Here is a 24,280-nt window from a genome sequence, read left to right on the forward strand (position 1 = left end):
TTTTTTTTGCACTTTCTCTTTAATTTTTATTTTTATCACTTTTATTCCTATTACAAGGGATGTAAACATTTTATTATTTTATTTACTTATTTCAGTTACTTATATAGCGCCGTCAATTTACACAGCGCTTTACATATACATTGTACATTCACATCAGTCCCTACCCTCCAGGGTCCCTAACTCATTCATACATACTAGGGACAATTTAGACAGGATCCAATTAACCTACCAGCAAGTCTTTGGAGTGTGGGAGGAAACCGGAGTACCCGGAGGAAACTCACGCAGGCACAGGGAGAACATGCAAACTCCAGGCAGGTAGTGTTATGGTTGGGATTCGAATCAGTGACCCTTCTTACTGCTAGGCAAAAGTGCTATCCACTAGACCACTGTGCCACCCTAAAATCCCTTGTAATAGGAATGGTGCACGACAGGTCCTCTTTATGGAGAGATCTGGGGTCTATAAGACCTCAGATCTCTCCTCCAGGCTGAAAAGATTGACATAAAAAAAAAAAAAAGAATGATCTTTCTTTCCAGCCAAGTTCTCGGTTTTGTTTACTTCCGTCTGCCGGACGTGACGTCATAACGTTGTGCCGGGCCTTCTGAAGGTCATAGAGATGACTGTGGACCATCTGGTCACCGGAAATCTCTATGATCAACATCCAGCGGTGATGGATGCCTTCTCTGGTTCGTCGATCCTACGGGCGAGCCCGTAGAAGCACCGGGGGGGGGCGGAATGTTAAAAATAAAAACTAAAACAAATCAAAACAATTATTTTATAATTTACTCTACTTTATTTATTTTTTAACTTTTACTTTGAAAAGTAAAGGAGAGATATGGGGTCTGACCCCAGATCTGTCCACAAGACATGTCATCCTTATTTCTATTACATGGGACGTTTACATTCCTTGTAATAGGAATAAAAGTGATAAAAAAAAAAAAATTATTAAAAAAAAGGACAGTGTAAAAATAAACAATAAAATAAATAAGAGCATTTTTTTTTTTTAAAGCGCCCCCCATCCCTTTGTGCTCATGCGCAGAAGCTAGCGCATACGTACGTCACTCACGCATATGTAAATGGTGCACCACACATGTGAGGTATCACTGCAAACGTTATAGTGAGAGCAATAATTCTAGCACCAGACCTCCTCTGTAACTACAGGTAAACTGTAAAGATGTTTAAAGTGTCGCCCATGGGGATTTTTTAAGTACCGTAGTTTGTCGCCATTACATGAACGTGCGCAATTTTAAAGCATGACATGTTAGGTATCCAGTTACTCAGCATAACACCATCTTTCATAATATACAAAAAATTGGTTTATATATTGTGTTTAGTTTTTTTTTTAATTAATTAAAATGCATTTTTTTCCCAAAAAATTGCACTTGAAAAACCGCTGCACAAATTCCGTGTGACATAAAAAATTGCAACAATCACCATTTTATTCCCTAGGGTCTCTAATACAATAAGTATATAATGTTTTGGGGTTATAAGCAATTTTCTAGCAAAAAATACTGATTTAAACGTGTAAACAAAAAGTACCAGAAAAGGCTTGGTCTTAGGTCCATCACCTAAGGAAACTACCAAATTGGTCTGCTATAGGGTGTAATACCTAAACCTTTTTGGCCATATTTTACGGTTATTTCTAATGTTAAACTCTGTGTTTTCCTACACTTTGTTATGTTGAAGCTCTCTTTTTCAGTCACTTTTCTACTTTCAAAATCAATTAGCCTAACACATTCTTGGTCATCTTAAATAAAATATAATTATTTTTCTTTACTTTTATGGTCCCCGTGATCTTAGAATCCATATTAGAAGTCTAGAAAGATTTTTTATTTTGTTTTACTTTATTTTATTTTATTTACCATCTAACACCAAAGTAAAATCACCTTGATATCATCGCTCCTGCTAAGCAGAGGACTACTATGCATTTATCTTAATTGTTAGGAATGCTGGCTGTTGAACTGGACAAATATGCAAGAATATTTTGCGCCACTCACAAAATAATAATTCTGGTGTGCCTACCTTTAAGCATCCCTGATGCATCTTCCTTTGTGATCGTCATGTCTTTTTGAACAGCTGTCCTAGGAAGAGAACTCAGTCTTGCAGTTGGTGAGGGTGAATCTGATAGCCGAAGTTCCTGTTGAAGCATATATATGTGTATATATTTAATATAGCTCACATAACTGTATTATCAATGGATTATCTAGAATGCAAGACACCCATTGCCATAACTGCTAGTGTGCACATGTGGAATGTAAAAATAAGGGATGCTTAACTTCACAAAGAGTTTCAGTGCTGACATTAAAGAGTATCTGTAAAAATGTGGAATTTTGTTTTTTTCGGGGTGTCTCCTGTAGAAGCAAGTCCCCAAGGTTTTCTATGGCAACCAGTGTATTTTACTGGGAAAACACCAGTCTAATAGTGTGATAAACAAAGAAAGAGGTTCTGTTTTGTTTAAATAGGGCATCCAAACAGTGGGGGACCCCTTCATACTACATATAGACATAAGTGGCAAGCAAACATTGGAATTCAGCAACTGGGTCGAATGCTCTCCATCCAGTTGTTTTTGGTGGCCACCCAGCAAAAAAGCTACAGACAACACTGTAGAAAGCCTGCTCTACCTCCAAATTCTACTTCAAGGTTTTCAGGCTAGCCTGGCTCCTCTGTGAGCAAGACTCTAAGAAATGGCAATTGTGACAAACTGCCTGGCACCCTACCTGGGTGCCTCCGCCAAGATACAGCTTCTTCCACTCTGGAACCAGGTATTATAGCTGAGAATTGCACCCAAGAACTAGACGACACTAGCTTAGGTGCAAATTGGAACTCTTTATTGAGAATTCACAAATAAATTATACCGCACAAAATCAGATAAGAGTTTGATCACATTATCCTAAACAATGCAAACTATAAACAGTAATCTCATCATTACATCTAATGAACAGCTAGCAATGAACAGTAACCTAATTAAACAGTGATCTAATTAACAGTAAGCTAATCAACAGCCAGGCACCCAAGATTTGATTAGTCAGGGAGCCCACCCCAGACAGTCCAGTACACAAAGTACATTACACATGCCGTCTTTCAGGTGTTTGGCTTTCACTTGTGTAATCTGTCCACTAGAACAATGCATACAATGTTCCAGGAGAGAGAGAGAGAGAGAGAGAGAGAGAGAGAGAGAGAGAGAGAGAGAGAGAGAGAGAGAGAGAGAGATTGTTGATAAATATTTGTGTCCCAAGTGGAGCTCTTCTCCAACCCAGTCTGCAGGAGGGCCACCATATTTCCTCTGACCATTAAAAGGTGTTGTAAACCCTCAAGGCTCCCGCTGCTGTCAATTAAATCCAGTGACACGGGAGTCGGGGGTGGGGCAGAGTCCTGCTGTCTGTGTCAGTGGACGCAGCAGGACTTAGGAGCGCGCTCGCACGGGTGCCCCCTTGGAATGCGCCACTTGGGGGACCCCAGAAGGGAAGGATCGGGGTCACCTTGTGCAAAACCCTTGCACAGAGGAGGAAAGTATACCATGTTTGTTATTAAAAAAAAAAAACAACCTTTACAACTGCTTTCACCTGTACAAGATTAATGTTACACCTTTCCATGCACTCCAAAAGGGAAGCTTTATTGTCTTTATTCAGAGAATTAGTTCAAGCCTCACTCTCAGCATTCATGTTGTTGTCCATCATTAGAGAATGATCTGCTCTCTCCATGGAATGAGAGGCTGAACTGAGCTCTTTTCCATGCTTTGAACAGGAGAAGCAGACAAGATCCCCAGTCTCCTTCATGGGCCATAATCAGTGGGTAGAAGGCTAGCCCCTAGTCCCCTCCAAAAGCCCCTGTCCCGATATTAATCGCTTGCCGACCGCCGCACAAACATTTACGTCGGCAGAATGGCACGGACAAGCAAATGGGCGTACAGGTACGTCCTTTTAAATTTGCAGCGTGCGCGACCCTGCCGCAAGCTCCGTGAGTGTGATCGCGGGTCCCGCGGAATCGATGTCCGTGGGGATACCCGCAATCGTCTCAGGGAGAGGAAGAACGGGGAAATGCTGATATAAACAAGCATTTCCCCATTCTGACTAGTGACACTGAGACTGATCACTGCTCCCTGTGATCGGGAGCGGTGATCAGGGTTGTGTCACAGGCAGCCCATCCCCCCCCACAATTAGAATCACTCCCTAGGACACACTTAACCCCTGCGGTGCCCCCTCCTGGTTAACCCCTTCACAGCCAGTCACATTTACACAGTAATTAATGCATTTTTAATCACACTGATCGCTGTATAAATGTGAATGGTCCCAAAATAGCGCCAAGAGTGTCTGATCTGTCCACCATAATGCCGCAGTCACAATAAAAAACGCTGATCGCCGCCATTACTATTAAAAAAAATAATAATAATAATAAAAATGCTATAAATCTATCCCCTATTTTGTAGACGCTATAACTTTTGCGCAAACCAATCAATAAATGCTTATTGTGATTTTTTTTTTTTTTTTTTTATAAAAACATGTAGAAGAATACGTATTGGCCTAAACTAAGGGAAAAAAAAAATTTTTGATATGTTTTGGGGATATTTATTATAGCAAAAAGTAAAAAATAATGCAATTTTTTTTCGAAATTGGCGCTCTTTTTTTGTTTATAGCGCAAACAATAAAAACCGCAGAGGTGATCAAATACCACCAAAAGAAAGCTTTATTTGTGGAGAAAAAAAGGACGTAAATTTTGTTTGGGAGCCACATTGCACGACCGCGCAATTGTCAGTTAAAGAGATGCAGTGCCGAATTGAAAAAAACGCTCTGGTCTTTGGCCAGCCAAATGGTCCGGGGCTTAAGTGGTTAAAATGGTCAGTGGCAGAAGATTGGTGAACTTGCCAAATAAACTTGGAAATGCTCAGCTACAAGAACTTCTGGGTTTGGAGTTATCAAGTCCTGGTGACAGTGGCTGAATAAGAAGAAAATCAGGGACTTTAAGCCCCCACTCAGTTTGCATGAGCTGGAGAAAGAGAAGGAAGCATCAGGGCTCTACCAAATACCTGGTGGCTCCTTATAATGAACTTGTCTATGTCTCTATATGTTATCACATAGGGTGTTTGCCAGCTCCCTTGTGATAGTAATAACGATTATTAAATCACAAATATTTAAAAAATAATTATATTATATATATTATTATAATTTGTATTAATATAATATCATTATTGCTATAGTTTAAGAAAATAAAAAAAAACAACACACAACACACTATTCCCAACACACACACTCAGAATGCAAAATATATGTGTACATAAGTAACTCCTGTTGCATAGTGCATATCCCAATCCATGCCAGAGTTAGAGGAATAATTTTAGTACTATCATTTAGGTTTAACTCTTAAGTGATGAGCTGTAAAGTGTTTTAATGCGTTGACTACTTAGAGTACAATTCTGAGCATCAAGTTTACTGCTGTTTTGCAGAAGTACATGTGATTGGGTGAACTGATTTCCCTCCTGATAGTGCCTGCATAATTCAACCATCTACATGACTTAGCAGAGCCGATAGAGTTTCTTCTCTTTTAGGTAAGTAACCAGAAACGATCTGACTATCAATGTAAGGGGCCACTGCACCATAGCCCACAAATGTAAGAGGTCTAGTCTCATTTGACCACCATGTAATGGGGCTTTTCTCCATTGACTGTCCATGTAAGGGGCTAGGTCTCTAGTAACCATCAATGTATAGAGACACTACACTTACACCAATGTCAGGGGCACTACAATGACCACTTTACGGTGTTAAAAGGGATTAGACTGAGAGTGGCAGATGCATTTTAGTGAGACATATCAGTCCAAGCTTGTACGCTAAAGTGATACTAAAGCTAAAAAAAAAAAAAAAAAAAAAAAAAAAAATTAACCTAATGCATTCCTGGCATTAAGACTAAAAAAAACAAACACTCCCTGTGAGTGTTGTGCACGCCTGCATTTCTTCTTCCCTCTCTTCCTCTTCACACAGGGACTTGAACAATCAATCTGCTGTCAATCAAATGCAGTGAGGAGGAAGTGGGGGTGTGGGGGTTAAGCTTTATAGAAGTGGGGGGTGGTGTGGCTCCATAGACACACAGCTCAGAAATGAGCAGGCAAAAAAAAAAAAAAAAATGAACCCTGAGTAACACTTTAAGGGCCTGGTAGCCTACTTTTATAAAAACAAAAATGTACAGTCTTAACAACAGTTGCCCATGCAGGGAAATCATCTTCTTACAGTAAAATGATCAACTGAAAATACAGCGCCACCTGGCTACACTTCAGCAGCGCCGCTGTTCTCTCTGGTCTCCCAAACCATGTGCTCTTTAGGCTCACTCAGCCTATGCTTGCCACACCTCACTGCACAGGTCCACTATTGGCCACCAGATAGGCTTCTTTCAGCACCCCAGGACTCTCTAACTGTCTCAGTTTTCTTGGTCCTCTGTTGACCCGCTTAGCTGTCACAACTCTCACAGCCCTGCAGGTAAGGCAATCTCTCCAACATGGAGTCTTATCTTCTCAGTAGGTCACCTCTACTGGCTGGAGGTCACCTCTATCCTCACACAAAGGTTCTGTCTCCAAATAGCAGCAACTACCCTGAGCTACTCTCAGACCTGCCTTATAACGACCCTACACACCTGTGCACTCACACAGGCTGCAGGAGTCTAGCAAGGTCTGGACACAGCATTGAAGGTTCTGTCATGCCTAAGACACTTTGGAACCTTCAGGCTGAGTTCACACTAAAGCACGGAGCGGCTCACAGCAGGGGTCCGGTGAGTCCCTGTTCACAGTTTCAGGTCTCATTTCAGTCCCAATTTTTGGCTGGATTCGGACCTGAAATGGACCAGAAGATGCACAGGAGCCGCTCTGGAAATGTGTGAACCGGCTCCATAGAGAGCCGGTCACAATCTCCTGACGTGCAAATTGGATGCGAGGAAACCCGCATCCAATTCTCAGTAGTGTGAACCCAGCCTCAAACTCCAAACCCCGATCCAGGATTACAAAACCCAGAAAAGACTTACAAATAGTGCATACCCAACACATACTGCTGACCGCTGCACTCTATAGTGTGCTGTACATTGCATACTCCTGATCAATGCATGGTTTGCGTTTCTTTTCAGGACATTTGCTTAATTTCATGACTACTACCAGAAATGATTTTGTCTATATATAGACAGGGTACTGCACTCTTCCTGACCAGCACCAATATAATTAGAGATTTCCCCAAAATTTTGATTCTGATTCTTATTCTGTAAGCTCAAAGTTCTGCTATAATTCTCAGACACTAAGGGCCCGTTCACACTGAACAGACAGCTGCTGAAAAATAAACTGCAGCACTTTACCTGTCTGACAGCTGAACTTTATTTGAAGTGTACAAAAGTAAAATTTGTTCATGCCACTGTACAGCAGTAAGCTGTGTTGTGCTGCTGTACAGACATGTGATTCAGTAACATTCTGTATGCCTGCATTTATCGCAGCTCCAGGCTGAGTTCCAGTGCAAAAAGGACACACAGAAAACAATTCACCACACGTAGTGTGAATTGGCCCTAATAAAATAAATTTAATATACCTGATTATCTGGTGGCCTTGCAAATTGATCAACCAGCAGGCTCAAAACACATATGTTGCATACTATTATGATGGCCTTTCCACATTTGTGACCATACTGTAAGGACATTTAGTATTGTGTAAAATTCCAGTTATAAAGTATTTTTTATTCTTTTTATTCTTTTTTTTTCTTTTGTTTATTATTTTGTATTCTTTTAATTGTAATATACAGTTGTATATCATTATTTCATTCTAAAGCAAAACTACAAACCTATTCATGTCTGTCTAATTTATCTCTTCTGGAACTATTTATTTTAGTTTAAAATGTCCTTGATAAGCTTATATAACTATTTCTTACATGCACCTTTTTATTTAGCATAATATTGGCTTCTCCTTTCTATTATTCTACAGTTATTAATACTGATGCAAAATCTATTCTTTGCTGATTGCTGCATGCAAAAGGCCAAGTGCATCTGAGTCATGATTGGAATGGTTGTAATTGCGATGACCTATCACGTTATAATAGAAAACAAATCCTTCTAAATCTGAAGAGTTCCTAGTATTCAGATTTTGCCATCTATATAAAGGATGTCAACCTATTAACGGTAAAGTACATCTTCTAGATGTGAATCATTATCTTCTGTCCCCAGTCATGTACACACCACTTCAGTTTAACATACTTCAAAGTTCTCGAAGTCTATGATAAATGCCAAAAGGCCTTTTTCAAATCAAATATAAAGATGTAGTCTGAAACAACGGCGGTGAACCAAATCCCGTTTTGGAAACTGTCATATTCTGAACTGAACTCTGAAAGTTGTGTCCAAAATAAGGCTGGCAGATCACTAGACACTGGTATTGCCTGTGGTCATCCTGCAACTGATCTTTTCTCTATAGAGAGACAGCCATTTTGGTAGAGAGAGGGTTTTGTATTCATATGTCAGAGCCTCCAGGAAGGAGAACAGTGTGCAGCACAATGGTGACACCACCAAATCAAACTCTAATCTCCTCATACAAGGCAGAGGCAGCAGCGCCTTAAATCTAACACTGCAGATGTACAGCTACAGTTATGAAAATACTGTAATTTATTGGCGTATAACACTCACTTTCGAAAATCGGGTGCAAATAGCATGTGCGTGTTATACGCCAATACTTCAATTTTAGCTGCCTTGGAGGGGACAGGGGCGCGGGACGAGCGCCGTCAGATTACATACAGCAAGATCTTGCAAGCTACCATGTAAAGATCTAAAAGGTAATAAAATCAATTAAAGGACAGCTGCTAACATAGATCACATTCCATATGCTTGTGCCAATGCAGTAAATAAACCAATAAAATGCTGCGCTATTCAAATGTGATCATGTGGTAATCACACTATGTCCTAGTACTAATTGACTCCAACTAAAATATAATAAAACAAAGTAAAAAATGTTGTTGTGCGATTAATAAATGTGCATGTGATGCAATCCTATATACTACTGACAATGACAACCTATGTGTCTACACGCAGCTTCATATGCATATAAAGCAATCATATGCGATTAAAAATTGCGATCTTATGCCATAATTCCAGTGACAGCCTGTATATCTATACAAGACTCTAAATAAAGTGCATATACATAAAATAATATGATCAAAATACAAAAATAATTTTAAGGTGTTGAAAATGCCCTTGTGCAAAATTCATGCATTAATGTGTCTAAAAAAACAACATATAAAAGTTCATTCCTAATTAATCCATTCTTCTGATTCTCATAACAGGCGATATAATAACAGGTGCTCGTGTCCACTCTTGTGCCCCCCTTAGGTATATTTATATTAGTTTTTATTAGTTGAGCATAAAAGTTTAATACAATTAGGTACAATAAGTACTAATAATATAATATAACAGAAATGGTAAATGGTACAACTCATTGGCTTATTAATTCATTACAACCAGGTAATCAGTACAATATCTTCCATTTAACATTTGGTTACTGTCTGACCAAGGGAATGAAGGAGATTTTATGTTAAAATAAATTGTCTTATTTGTTGGACCAGAGCTTTGGAGATATTGTTTTATTAAATCATTACATAGGTAAAATATAGTAAAAATTAGTTTAAGATGTAAGAAAGAGGAAAGGAAAGAATAGTAGGAAAGATAGAAATAGAAGAGAAAGAGTCCACAGGATTGATCCAGGTAACATGGCGTGATTTTGTTGATATTAAGAACGCTATATTATCATAATAATGGGGTGAAGAGTTTCCTTAGCTACCACGGTTTAGGAATTGAATTATCAAATATTGGCGATAAATGATACTTAATCCAAGGGTTCCAAGTTTTTTCAAATATAGGAATTTGGTCTCTTTCTATTGCCAGCATTTTGGCATGTGACATAAAAGTGTTTAGTCTTGGATATTTCTAAGTTGGCAGACCTCCATGCCTTTGCAATCGTCTGTTTTGCAGCAGTGAGGAGTTGAGTAAAGAGTTTAAATTGATTATGTGTGAGACAATCTGGTTTTAAGTTGAGTAAGGCTATGACAGGATCTGGTTGCAATTTTAGTTCAAACATTCTGGAGGCAATTTCAAATATTTTTCCCCAAAACGTTTGTACCGGACAGGACCACCATATATGCATATGAGTGCCTGGATCTGAACAGCCCCGAAAGCATTGAGCTGCTTGGGTTGGCGCAAATTTGGCCAACCTGGAGGGTACAAGGTGCCAACGAGTTAGAACCTTATAGTTAGTTTCTACCGCCAGAATGTTTGGTGAAGAAGATTTAGTTGTAGTCCAGGTTTTAGACCAATCAGCCATATCCAACGATTTTTCCAAGTCCTCCTCCCATTTCCGGGCATAAGGTGGTTTTTCGAGGCCAGGATTCATTGAAATTTGTGAATATATGGAAGAAATCATACCTCTTGAGTGGGGGTCTTTTAGGCATACTGATTCAAAATGAGTGATTTGGGACATGGAGGTATTTGTGCTTACCAAAGGTGAATAGAAATTTTTCATTTGAAGGTATCTAAACAGTTCGGAGTGTGGTAGCTTATAGGTATCGCAGAGGATAGGAAAGGTGAGGAAGGATGTGGAGGAAATCAGTTTATTTAGCTGAATAAGGTCTAAAGAGGTCCAGGCTTTGAATGATTTAGGGGAGACCCATGCTGGATAAAAAGCAGGGTTTTTGAGGAAGGATAAAAGAGGGTTATGAGGAGATTGTAATTGGTGTTTAAATTTGAGCTTATCCCATAAGGATAGAAAGTATTTGGTGATAGGATTACGTAGATTCTTCCGATCTTTGGAGTGGAGCCATAATAGATTTGAAATAGAGAGTGGGTTGCATTCTGAAGCTTCTATTATTTCCCATAAGGGTATTTCTTGTGTTGCATGGTATTTAGAGAGGCTGGCAATGTGTGCAAAGTTCGGAAAGCCAAGGCCTCCTTTGAGTTTTGGCAGGTGTAATGTGTGTAAAGATATGCGGGGTTTGATGGAGCCCCAGATAAAAGTTGTTGATCTTTTTTGTATAATTCTTAAATAGTGAGGAGGGATTGAGATTGGCAAAACTCTAAATAAGTAAAGCAGTTTTGGCAGAATTGTCATTCTTACTGCGTTAATTTTGCCTATCCATGATAATGGAAGATGTGTCCATTGCTGTAGGAGTTTTGTAATCTGTTTCAGGATTGGGGGGTAGTTTGCTGAGAAGAGGTCATGGTGAGAGGCTGTTAAGTGAGTTCCTAGATAGGGAATTGACCTTTCAGCCCAAATAAATGGAAGTGCATGTTTTACCGAGTTCCGTCTCCTGGGCCGCCATTGGACCACTGTTCTGTCTATCATAGGAGATTCTCACTGTATGTAATCTGTTGGCGCTCCTCCCGCCCCCCTCCCTGTCCTCTCTAGGCTGCAGATGGGCATCGATCAGACTGAAGGCAACGGTGAGGCTGCTGCATTGAAGGCAACGGTGAGGCTGCTGCATTGATGGCAATGGTGAGGCTGCTGCATTGATGGCAATGGTGAGGCTGCTGCATTGATGGCAATGGTGAGGCTGCACTGATGTGGACTGATGAGGCTGCATTGATGGCATTTGTGAGGCTGCAGATGGGCATTGATCAGGCTGCATTGATGGCAATGGTGAGGTTGCAGATGGGCACTGACCCTTATTTTGCTTCAAAGTTCCTTATTTAAAATTTAAGTTTTTTTCCTGAAACTTTCTTCTTAAAATGAATGTGCGTGTTATACGCCGATAAATATGGTAATTATTTGAGCTCCTGCAGATTTTGTAAGTTTGCCCACTTACAAAGAAATTAAGGGTCTATAATTTTTATCATAGGTGTATTTTAACCGCTTGCTGACTAACCACCGTCATCATACTGCGGCAGGAAGAGAACAGGGACGTGCGTGTGTGTAAACACACAAATCAATGTTACGATCTGTCTCTCCTCGCAGAACAGGAGTTCCTAATAACTAGGAATGACAATTTGTCATTTCCTCTAGGTCAGTCCTCTCTCCCTACAGTTAGAAAAACACACACAGGGAACACAATTAACCCCTTGATCGCCCCCTAGTGTTAACCCCTTCCCTGCCAGTGACATTTTTACAATAATCCGTGCATTTTTATAGCACTGATCGCTGTATAAGTGCCAATGGTCCCAAAAATGTGTCAAAAAGTGTCCAATGTGTCCGCCATAATGTCGCAGTGCTAATAAAAATCACAGATCACCGCCATTACTAGTAAAAAAAAAAAAATAATAAAAATGCTATAAATCTATCCCTTATTTTGTAGACGCTATAACTTTTGCACAAACCAATCCATATACGCTTATTGCGATTTTTATTACCAAAAATATGTAGAAGAATACATATCGGCCTAAACTGAGAATTATGTTTTTTTTTGTTTGTTTTGTTTTTTTTTAAATGGGGATATTTATTATAGCAAAAAGTACAAAATATTGTGTTTCTTTTCAAAATTGTCGCTCTTTTTTTCTTTATAGCACAAAAAATCAAAACCACAGAGAAGATCAAATGCCTCCAAAAGAAAGCTCTATTTGTGGCAAAAAAAAATTGCAAAAAATGGCCTGGTCATTCAGTAGCCAAATCTTCCGGCACTGAAGTGGTTAATTGATAGAAACAGAAAATCAACCGAAAATCCAGAAAAAAAAACACATTATACAAATGTTATAAATTGACTTGCAGTTTAGTGAGTAAAATAAGTATTTGATCCCCAAGCAAAACATGACTTAGTAATTGGTGGAGAAACCCAGGCCATTGTCATGCTGGAAGACCCATCCACAATTAAATATGTATGTGGCACCGGTGCAAACCTATATAAAACCAGCTTAAATTTATTAAAATAGAAAACTGGTTGCTGCAGCCAAAAAATGGATTCTTCCAACAATTTGAAGAAAAATGTGTAAATATATATCAAGTGCTGACTGCGCTACCTCTAGTAATATTGCAAAGAAACCACTTATTCTAAACCAATCAAATAAAATGTTTAACATATGGTCCAAAAATATTTAGTGACACCACTTATGTATCTACCAGTAAAACAGACTCATTAATAAATAAATTATAATCCAATTGTAAACATTAATGAATAAATCAATTCAAATCCAATAGTGCTCGTGCATAAATCCCTGAGTGGACCATCCACTATGGTTGTGCTATTTCTGTGCTTTTAATTCCTCATTCGCGATTCATGTGAATGAACTCCAGTGACAACACCATTGCAAAAGCTTTTCCAGCCATTTTACATGGATACATATAGCAAGGAGCAGGGATGAATTAGAAAAAATATTCACGAATGAGGAATTAAAAGCACAGAAATAGCACAACCATAGTGGATGGTCCACTCAGGGAATTGAATGGATTTATTCATTAATGTTTACAATTGGATTATAATTTATTTATTAATGAGTCTGTTTTACTGGTAGATACATAAGTGGTGTCACTAAATATTTTTGGACCATATGTTAAATATTTTATTTATTTGATTGGTTTAGAATAAGTGGTTTCTTTGCAATATTACTAGAAGATCCATCCACAACCCATCTTCAGGGTTCTGGCTGTGAGAAGAAGGTTCTTATCCAAGATTTTGCAATACATGGCCTGTCCATTGACCCCTCTATGCGGCAAAGTTGGCCTATACCTTTAGCAGAGAAACAGCCCCAAAGCATAATGTTTCCACCTCCGTGCTGGACTGTAGGGAAGGTGTTCCTAGGATCATAGTCAGCATTTTTCTTCCTCCAAACACGGCAAGTTAAATTAATGACAGAGAGCTCAATTTTGGGTTCATCTGACCACAGCACTTTCTCCCAATCCTTCTCTGAATCATTTAGATGTTCATCTGCAAACTTCAGATGGGCCTGTACATGTGCCTTTTTGAGGGGGACCTTGCGGATGCTGTAGGATGTCAATCCATGATGGCATATTATGTTACCAATGGTTTGTTTGGGGACTATGGTCCCAACTACCTTGAGATCATTCACAAGCTCCTCCCGTGTAGTTCTGGGCTGATCCCTCACTTTTCTCGTGATCAACCTTACCCCATAAGACTAAATCTTGCATGGAGCCCCAGACCAAATGAGATTGATGGTTATTTTGTATTTCTTCTATTTGCAAATAATCCCTTTAACAGTTATCTCCTTCTCACCAAGCTTCTTGCTAATGGTCTTGTAGCCTATTCCAGCCTTGTGCAGGTCTACAATCTTGTCCCTGATATCCTTTTACAGCTCTTTGGTTTTGCCCACTATGGTGAGGTTTGAATGGAAGAAAGAGAATCTGTGGACCGGTGTCTTTTATACAAATAACGAGTTGTCATTAGAGCACCTTCTTAAATTGACAGGACTAATCTGTGTACCACATGAGCACGTACTATAGCCAGTCTGTGGGAGCCAGAATTATTATTGGTTGGTTGGGGATCAAATACTTGTTTTACTCACTGAACTGCAACTCAATTTATAACATTTGTATGATGTGTTCTTACTGGATTTTTGGTTGATATTCTGTCTCTATCATTTAAAATACACCTATCATAAAAATTATAGACCCTTCATTTCTTTGTAGGTGGGCAAACTTACAAAATCTGCAGTGGATCAAATAATTATTTTCCCCACTGTACAAGTCGGTTTCAACAGAAGTGCAAAGCAGATCTACTCTTTGATCGCCTGTGTGGCGAGCCGGCGGCACCGTCGAAACATTTCTCGGGCGAACCGGTGGAAATGGCAAGCCAGAGAAACACCGGCAAGCGGCAGGAGGGGGGCCGCTTCTGAAAGCATTCTAGCAGCTCGTGAGCCGTGTTCATGAGAAAGCAAGCTGCGAGCTGTAAAAAACAATACCAGGGTTATGATTACATATTGCAGTCGGCAAGTGTTCTTGCTGAATACTGTTTATACCATTAAAATAAGATTGATGCATTACTGAAACAGTGTACCTAAAAAAGCCTTATATGTTCATAAAATAATATAAAAAATTATTTAGGTATGCAAATGTGCTTTACAGAGATTATCAAGTCACATTCTGCAACATCTGATGCATTCTAATGCTACTACATTTGGCCTGAACATCCAGGCATCAAAGACCTCTAGTCACGGAAGGTTTAAACAGCAATTACAGGTGAAAGCATTCAGTAAACTACCAGTTATCTAGTTAGGGCAACAACTGTACAAAAGTTGGAAATGTTACTCAATTTTCTTTAATCTGGGTTCTGTGCAATTCTGTGCAGCACACATTGCTGTATAAAGGAAACTGTAGGAGGGCAACATAAGTGTATTTTCTGATTTCTGTTGTGTTTAACCTCTATATCGCTCTCTTCTTCCTTTCAAAATCATATTCAAACTTCCAAGGCACATTTAAATTTGATTTGTGGTAATTGAAAAATGTCTTATTCCTGGCATTTTCTACATTAGGCATCTATATGTGAACAAGGAGGGTGTCCAGGCGTCATCACTGGGTGCATTCCAGATCACCAGATTATAGCACACTCATTCTCAAGCAGATTTTTGTGGAACCCTACAGCTCCTCCAGAGGATGCTAGGGGTTCCTTGAGTTGTGGCTAACTGACCTCCCATGTGATGGTGCCTGCATAGTTCTTAGGTCCAACATCGATTGCGGCATGACTTCAAGGAAGGCTTTCCGACCACCACTGTAGGTGCGGGCATTCTTCCTACTGACTACCACCAACGTAAGGGGAATTTTCTCAATGGCCACCAATAGACTAATCTTAGCAGGGGTTCCCTGAGACCTGAAAACTATTGCAAGTGTTCCTTTGGAGTAAAAAGGTTTGGAAAGGCTGTCATAGACAAAAGGGTTTGTGGCAGACTTGTGCACTACAGTAGAGAGTTGGAATGAATAACTCAACTACTTACACATGCAGATAGAGAGCATATAATATCTGGTAAGTTTAATTTACCATTTTGACAGTAGCGTACTTTTAAAACCACCTTAGTTAGTGACTATTGGGTGGTATCCTGTACGTGGGCTAAAATGCCATCTTTGACAGTACAATCCATTACAGTATGGGGCATAGGTTTTAATATTTACAACTGGGCTTTTGCAGCTACCTGACACTTGAAAAAAAAAAAAAAAAAAAAAAAAAAAAGAAGGCTGCAGGGACACACCCCCCTTTATATAACCGCTTCCTACTCTCAGCTAGCCTCAGTTCTTTAGCAAGCAAAAGAAATATTATAAGAACAAGGAGGAGAGACTGGTGTCCCATACTGTACTCCAAGAGACTGATTTTACTGGTTAGCCAAATATCCTATTTCCTAGTCATACATTACAGGTCACAGGCTCTTAAAAGCAGTAGAAAAAAAAAGGATAATGTCATATTGTGCTAGTATACACCTCATACTAGCACATAACAACAGACTTACCATAAAATGAAGCCCTCCAGGGGTGCGCTGTCCCCACTGCCAGGGTTTCCATCTTCACTCTGTCTTCTTTACATGTTTGTGGGCTTTGGCTGTTTGAATAGCCAAGCTGCAATTTCTTCACTCCTGCACGGGAGTCACAGCCATGGCACAGAGCTCTGAATGGGTGGAACTGTCCATTCGGAGAGCAGTACACATGAACTGGTGTTGTCACTGGCTGCTACTAAAGTAAATATTTTTTAAACAGTACACATTTAGGAGATATTTACTGTAGCTACAGGTAAGCCTTATTCAGGGCCGGATTAACATAGGGGCTGGTGGAGCTGCAGCTCCAGGCCCCTCCCTCAATATAGGCCCATGGAAGTGGCTTGTCAATTCATGTGTGCCTTCCTGAAGGAAGAGGAGCCCTCTGTGCTCACATGGAGGAGACAAGTCAGTGCAGCCAAGTCCTGTCTCTGCCGATGCCTGACTCCTATCACAGGATCTGTTCACTCACACAGATCCTCCATGTCTGGGGGAGGGGCGCTGATGTCCTAACCAGCAGGAGCCCGGGAGGAAGGACATCTCCCATACTGTTATGATAAGGTCAGTACATTTGTTAGGAGGATGTTGTGTAATTATTGTGCTAGGGGACAGACTGCTGCTTCCCCCATGTAATGTGCTCTCTTGTGCCCAGTGCCCACCATGTCATGTGCATTGCAGTGCCCACTATGTAATGTGCTGTGCCCACCATGTCCTGTCATGTGCATTGCAGTGCCCACTATGTAAAGTGCTGTGCCCACCATGTCATGTGCATTGCAGTGCCCCCCATGTAATGTGCTGTGCCCATCATGTCATGTCATGTGCCTTGCAGTGCCCCCATGTAATGTGCTGTGCCCACCATGTCATGTGCCTTGCAGTGCCCCCATGTAATGTGCTGTGCCCACCATGTCATGTGCCTTGCAGTGCCCCCATGTAATGTGCTGTGCCCACCATGTCCTGTCATGTGCATTGCAGTGCCCACTATGTAAAGTGCTGTGCCCACCATGTCATGTGCCTTGCAGTGCCCCCATGTAATGTGCTGTGCCCACCATGTCATGTCATGTGCCTTGCAGTGCCCCCCATGTAATGTGCTGTGCCCACCATGTCATGTCATGTCATGTGCCTTGCAGTGCCCCCCATGTAATGTGCTGTGTCCAGTATGTTATTTGCTGTACATTGCAGTGCCCACCATGTAATGCGCTGTGCTGACCATGTCATGTGCTGTGCATTGCATTGCCCTTCATGTGATGTTCAGTGCCCACTATGTCATGCTGTGCCTTGCAGTGCCCAGCATGTCATGTGCTGTGCCTTGCATTGCCCACCATGTAATGTGCAGTGCCCACCATGTCATGTGATGTGCCATCCAGGGCCAACCATGTCATGTGCAATGCCCACCATGTCATGGCTGTGCCTTGCAATGCCCGCTATGTAATTTGCCGTGTCCACCATGTCATGTGCTGTGCCATACAGTGATCCCACCATGTAATGTGCAGTGCCCACCGTGTAATGTGCAGTGCCCACCGTGTAATGTGCAGCGCCCACCATGTCATGTGCACTTCCCACCATGTCATGTGCTATGCTGTGCCCACCCTGCCATGTGTTGTGCCCAGCATGTAGTGTGTTGTGCCCACTGTGTAATGTGCTGTGCTGTTCAACAGTGCCCACCATGTCATGTGCAGTTCCTAACATGTAATGTGCAGTTGCATTTCCCACCATGAAACGTGCTATGCCATGCAGTGCCCACCATGTAATGTGTTGTGCCCACCATGTAATCTTATGTGCCATTCAGTGCCCACCATGTAATGCGCTGTGCCCACCACGTCATGTGCTGTGCCATGCAGTGCCCACCATGTAATGCGCTGTACCCACCATGTAATGTGCTGTGTCATGCAGTGCCCATCATGTAAATTGCTGTGCAGTGCTCACCATGTCATGTGCTGTGTTGTGCCCACCATGTCATGTGCTGCACCATGCAGTGCCTACCATGTAATATGCTGTACTCAGCATGTAATGTGCTGTACATTGTCTACCATGGCATGTGCCGTGCAGTACCCACAATGGAATGTGGTGTGCAGGGCTCATCATGTCATATGCAGTGTCCACCATTTAATGTGCTGTGCTCACAATGTAATGTGCTGTGCTGTGTCATGCAGTGCCCACCTTGTCATGTGCTGTGCAGTGCCCACCATGCTATGTGCAGTACCCACTATATAATGTGTTGTGCCCACCATATAATGTTCTGTGCAGTGCCCACTTGTAATGTCCAGTGCCCACCATGTAATGTGCTCAGCTGTGCCTGCCATGTCATGTGCTGTGCCCACCATATAAGGTGCTGTGCCCACTATGCAATGTGTTGTGTTGTGCAGTACCAACCATGTCATGTGCTGTGCCCACCATATAATGTACTGTGCCTACCTTGTAATGTGCTGTATTGGGCAGTGCCAACCGCGTAATGTGCTGTGCCCACCATTAAATGTGCTGTATCCATGTATCCACCATGTAATGTGTTGTGCCAACCATGTGATGTACTGTGCTATACCCCCCCCGTGTAATGTACTATGCTGTGCCCCCCACAGACTCACCCCCTCACTCCCACCCCCCTCTCTCTCTCATCCCCTCTCTTTCACCCTGTTCTCTCACTCACCCCCTTCACCCCCTACCACCCTCTCTCTCTTTCACCCTCTCTCTATTCCCCTTTTTCTCTCTCTCTCTCCTCTCTCTCTCTCTCACCCCCCCTCTCTCTCTTTAATTTAAATTTAACAAAAAATTGTTTGCGTTTTCATTTTATTTATTTTCATAAAAAGGCCCACCAACATCCTTAGCACCAGGCCCATGATGCTCTTAATCTGGGCCTGGCCTTATTATACGCTTACCTGTAGGTAAAAATCAAAAAGCTAACTTTACTACTGCTTTAATGAGTATAACTGGATCGTTCAAACAGTTCAACACACAGCATTTATTGCCAACAGGCAACAAGCCTACATATCAAGAAGACTTGACCATTTCAGAGAGCAGCTTTTAGCACCTTACACATGAAACTGGTGTTGAGGGAGGCCTGAACATCACCGGGCACAAACTAACAAACAGTAAGTAAACAAAAGGAGGTTGAGGTTTCAGTCTTGCAAATTTGAGAAACGGATGCCTGACGCTTAAAAGCCCATGAAACAGTAACATATCTAGTAGTGTGCGCATTAACGAGGAAGGGCGGCACCCTATCTTTCAGACTTTAATTGTAATTTGGCTGATACAGATATCTTCAGGCCGGTCACGCGACTCCCGGCTGCTCTCCTAGTCCGATCCAGGGCTACAGTTGGAAGGGGCTGAACAGCCAGCACGGTGGTCACATGACCTCCCAGCTGATGTCAGAGGGAGATCTCAGCCCCTCCCACTGTAGCCCTGGCCGGCAGTCACATGACTCGCCTGAAGATATCTGGGGGAAAAAAAAAAAAAAAGAAGGTATTTAGGAGGCATCGATTTCAATAAACACTTACGCTGTGTGTTATCGCTGGATAAAGGAGAGGGGCAGGCAGTGAAAGGGGTTTCTTAAGGTTACAAACACTTCAGGGACCCAATTAAAGATACCCTGGGATGAGCAGACTCAACCTGCTCCAAGGCTAAGCAAAAGTGTACAGCATCAACAAGGGTAGCCATGGTATCCTTGATCTTGAAACCAAAGGACCATGACTGTGACCCCTGCTCTCTGTGGCAGGAAATGTCTGTCTGCATAAAAAAAAAAAAGGAGTAGAGATAGCAAGTCCATCTGACTCTTTTTCCTTGCACTTAAGATCTGTCATCCTTGCAAATTATCGGACCCAGTGGGGCCTTTAAGACCCCCACAGCTGTAGAGAGGGAGAGGATGTTGCTAGTCTAAAGTCCGCCTAGAAAGAGGAAGAAGCAGGCTTCACAGCTGCAAAAACCCCATGGGAAAAAAAGAGGTAGCACACTGTGCCTGGTTCACGCAGGGAACCTAGGCACCACAGAGAGGGATGTGCGCAGGCTATTAGAAAAAAATGGCATAACATTTTTAGTAACCCCAGCTCTCCTGACCTTCTGCAGCAACTGCCGGAAGGGTGGACAGCAGCTCCCACACACCCTAAAGAGGATCCAGAGAATAATGATTAAAGAACTTCTGACTTTTACTCACGATAGGAGTTCTGGTAGGGAGGAATAACAGGGGATATACCTCTCCTGGCTTCTCTCTTCGCAATAATCATAGGGATTTTCAGGGACAGGACTCTGCTGCAGGCAGACCCCGGCCCTGGAACTGTAAAACACTCTGCAGCAAATTCCATGCATTGCGTTACATGCGAAGAGCAGCACCAGCAGCAGGATGCAAAGCATGATAACAGCATTACAGGCCAGCTCCACAGGTATGGCCCCCCAAGGCTTTACCAAACAGCCAACTAATCAAGAAGCTGCATTAAAAGCTACAGTGGTTATGGTGCAGTAGGAATATCGATTGAATAAAAATATTGCACCAAGATAATTCTTCTAACAGAGAGAGCAACCTCCAAAGTAAAAAAGTTAAGCTTCTCTCAGAAGAGAGGAGAGGTTCACTGCCTAAGGACACTAGTAAAAAATGTAGGCTTGCTGGGAGTGCAAGGGGTTATCTAGCGGGACATCTCCGCAGCCTTCTTTTTTTTGCCAGTACCTGCTTATTTAATGGTAGCTGCATATAACCCAATGATAACAGAGCCTGTGTCCCATATTGTAGGACGAAATAGGTCTCCCTCAAACTGGCAATATTCATTCAGATACTGAACAGGCAGAATGGCAAATCAGGTCATATAGTGAATACATCTTTCAACCAATCAACCACAAACATATATACAACACTGTACTCCAACATGATCCCGAAATAATCCTCTGGTGCCAAATTAGGTGGTTCCATGCATGCATGAAAATTCTTGCCAGTGTCACAGCCCTAAAATGTGTAAATACTAGATATACCTAAATGACATATCAATTATAAATGGAATTACAAGAAATGTCAATTAATACAAATGCATTAAATCACTATATATAGTATAACTAAAAGCATAACTATAAAATAAAATCCTCTTTATTTTTCTGAGTTATGCCAAGAAAGGTTTTTTTTTTTTAGCACTCATGATATGTAAATAGTTCTCATCTAATACCTACAGTGCTGCACTTCATATTGAGGCCAGGGACCATTTGTTATGCCTACAGGCTTTCATGCCCAATGTTGAAAATGGAAATGGTTTTAATTAAAGCATTTTCTGCAGTCAGAAAGACACATGTAGTTGTGAACAGTGTAATTACCTCTGGGCTATGGTTCTCAGAAAAGGGCTGTGTTTCAGAAGCAGAAACTTTATCATTTAGTCTTGTTAGAGAAGATGAAGCAGAGGCTGATACCGTTTTATTCATGGTGTGTTTGCCCTCAGTCTTGTCTCTGTTCCTGTCCTGTGGAGTTGGTTTAAAGTCCCCATCCACTGTAGAAAAAACAGAACCTGGAGCTATACAAAAAGAGAAATAAATTATTCAAGAACATGAAACCACAAATGGAAATTAATAAGTTTTTTTTTACATTTAAAAAAACAAGAATAGTGCAATTTATTCAATTATATTTTTGGATATCATGATAATGCTAGATATATCTTTTAGACCTATAAGGTTCATTATTGTGTTGACCTGACATGCTTTGGAATTACTCTGCTGCCACCTAGTGAACAGAACTAATTACAACACATTAGCAGCTTATCTGGATTTCTGATTGTCACGGGCTAATATAGCAAACTGTATCAAGCATTTTTTGAAATACAAAATTGTTATAAAAGTTTTTAGTAGTGTTTTAGACTTTTTGCTTAAAGCGGTCCTGAACTTTGGAAGATGTGACGCAAAAAAAAGGCATGCAGAGGGCAAAGGGCTAGTCATCTGTATTGCTTGTAGGGTTCCTGTAGCTGGTCTCTCCCCCATTATTGATTTGTTATGCACAGTGTCTGTGTGTGGAGGTGATGACCATCTTGGTAGAAGCAGGATTTCACTTGCTTATGTCACAGCTCTGCCCCCCTTTACCTGGTGCCCTCGTAACTAAGTGAGGAATATTCAAGAACAAGTAATAGGGGTGTGGGATGCACAGATATACAGGATGAATTAAAGGAGTTGTAAACCCTCACAGTTTTTCACCTTAATGCATTCTATGTATTAACCACTTAAGGACTGAAAGATTTGCCCCCTTAATAACCAGGTCATTTTTTTGTGATACGGCACTGTGTCGCTTTAACTGACAATTGCGTGGTCAGGTGACGCTGTACCCAAAAAAAATTGATGTGCTTTTTTTTTCCCACAAATGGACCTTTTTTTTTGGTGGTATTTGATCACCTCTGGGGTTTTTATTTTTTGCGCTATAAACAAAAAAAGCACGACAATTTTGAAAAAAAAAAAAAATCTATATATTTTTTACTTTTTGCGCTAATAAATATTAAAAAAAAAAAAAAAAAACATTAAAAAAACCAATTTCTTCATCACTTTAGGCCAATACATACTTTTGGTAAAAAAAAATATATATATCACAATAAGCGTATTTTGATTGGTTTGCACAAAATTATAGCATCTACAAATTATAGCATCTACAAAACAGGGAATGGATTTATGGCATTTTTATTCTTTTTTTTTTACTAGTAATGGCGGTGATCAGCATTTTTTAGCGGGACTGCGGCATTGCGGCGGACAGAACGGACACGTTTGACACTTTTTTGGGACCAGTGACATACAGCGATCGGTGCTATAAAAATGCACTGATTACTGTAAAAATGTCACCGGCAAAGAAGGGGTTAACACTAGGGGGCGCTCAAGGAGTTAAATGTGTTCCCTGGGAGGTGTTTCTAACTGTAGGGGAGGGGACTGACTGGGAGTACAGAAAGATTGCTGTTCCTAAAATCACAAGGAACAGACGATCACTCTGAACTCCCCTGTCAGAACGGGGATTTGTTAGTTTACATTGACAGATCCCCATTCTGGCTCTCTGTGGAGTGATTGCGGATGGCAGGCGGACAGCGCGGCCGCCAGCCACACGCATCGGGTCCACCGTCGGGGGCTCGCACACGCCCGCTGTAGCTGTTAAAGGAACCGCCGTACAGCTACATCAATTCGCGAGAACGAGCCAACCTGGCGCTGTATAATGATGTAGCAAGTGGTTAAGGTGAAAAACCTTCTATACTGTAGCTGCTCCCCCTTTTTCTTACCTGAGCCTGATCGTTCCAGCGACAGGGACGAGCACAGCAGCTCCAGACGCTGTCTCGGGTTCTCACTGGATAGACTGATAGCAGTATAAGCCATTGGCTCCCACTGCTGTCAAACAAATCCAGTGACAAGGGAGCCGGGTGGCGGGGCCGAGTCCTGCTGTCTGTGTTAATGGGCGCAGCAGCAGGACTCGGGAGCATGTCTGCACGAGTGCCCCCATAGAAAGCTGCTCTCTGCGGGTGCACCTGATGAGGAGGAGCCAGGAGCGCGGCCAGGGAACCTCATAAAAAGAAGGATCAGGGGCTGCTCCGTGCAAAACCCTGATCTGCATATGTTATTTAAGCTGCTGTCTTTAAGTAAAGTAAGAGATAAAGCTGTAAATATACTAAGCTGTGAACTTTGTATAATGCATTTAGGCACCTCAAGTGCTTGGGTGTTAATAATTTATTTCAGTGGCCAAAATAATTTTAACGCTCAAGCTCTAAACCCACCTATCGCTTAGATGCATTTACACACGTTTAGGCGCATCTAGCGTTTTTTCTGCCAAAATGCTGCCGCTCCTGGATACACTGGCTGTGGGGTTTTTTTTCTGCCTCTAAACACCCCCCCCGCCACTAAACGCCTATGTGTGCAAGGACACATAGGCTAACATGAAGGGTGTTTGGAGGCCCAACACCCCTAAGAGCAGCA

General features: G+C 41.5%; 1 protein-coding gene across 4 annotated transcripts in view; it reads right to left on the bottom strand.

Moving 5' to 3' along the window:
• MAP9 (microtubule associated protein 9) overlaps nt 1-24,280 on the bottom strand; it is a 170,442-nt gene that overhangs the window by 114,990 nt on the left and 31,172 nt on the right. For all 4 annotated transcript variants that reach the window (XM_073605597.1, XM_073605604.1, XM_073605579.1 and 1 more), the window contains 2 exons: nt 21,671-21,864; nt 2,021-2,135 (listed from right to left, as the gene is read on the bottom strand). In XM_073605597.1, coding sequence (XP_073461698.1) covers nt 2,021-2,135; nt 21,671-21,864 — 309 coding nt within the window. The remainder of the gene's footprint in view (nt 1-2,020; nt 2,136-21,670; nt 21,865-24,280) is intronic.

Source organism: Aquarana catesbeiana, linkage group LG01 (assembly GCF_042186555.1).
Source record: "Aquarana catesbeiana isolate 2022-GZ linkage group LG01, ASM4218655v1, whole genome shotgun sequence".
In the NCBI taxonomy this organism is placed as follows: Eukaryota; Metazoa; Chordata; class Amphibia; order Anura; family Ranidae; genus Aquarana; species Aquarana catesbeiana.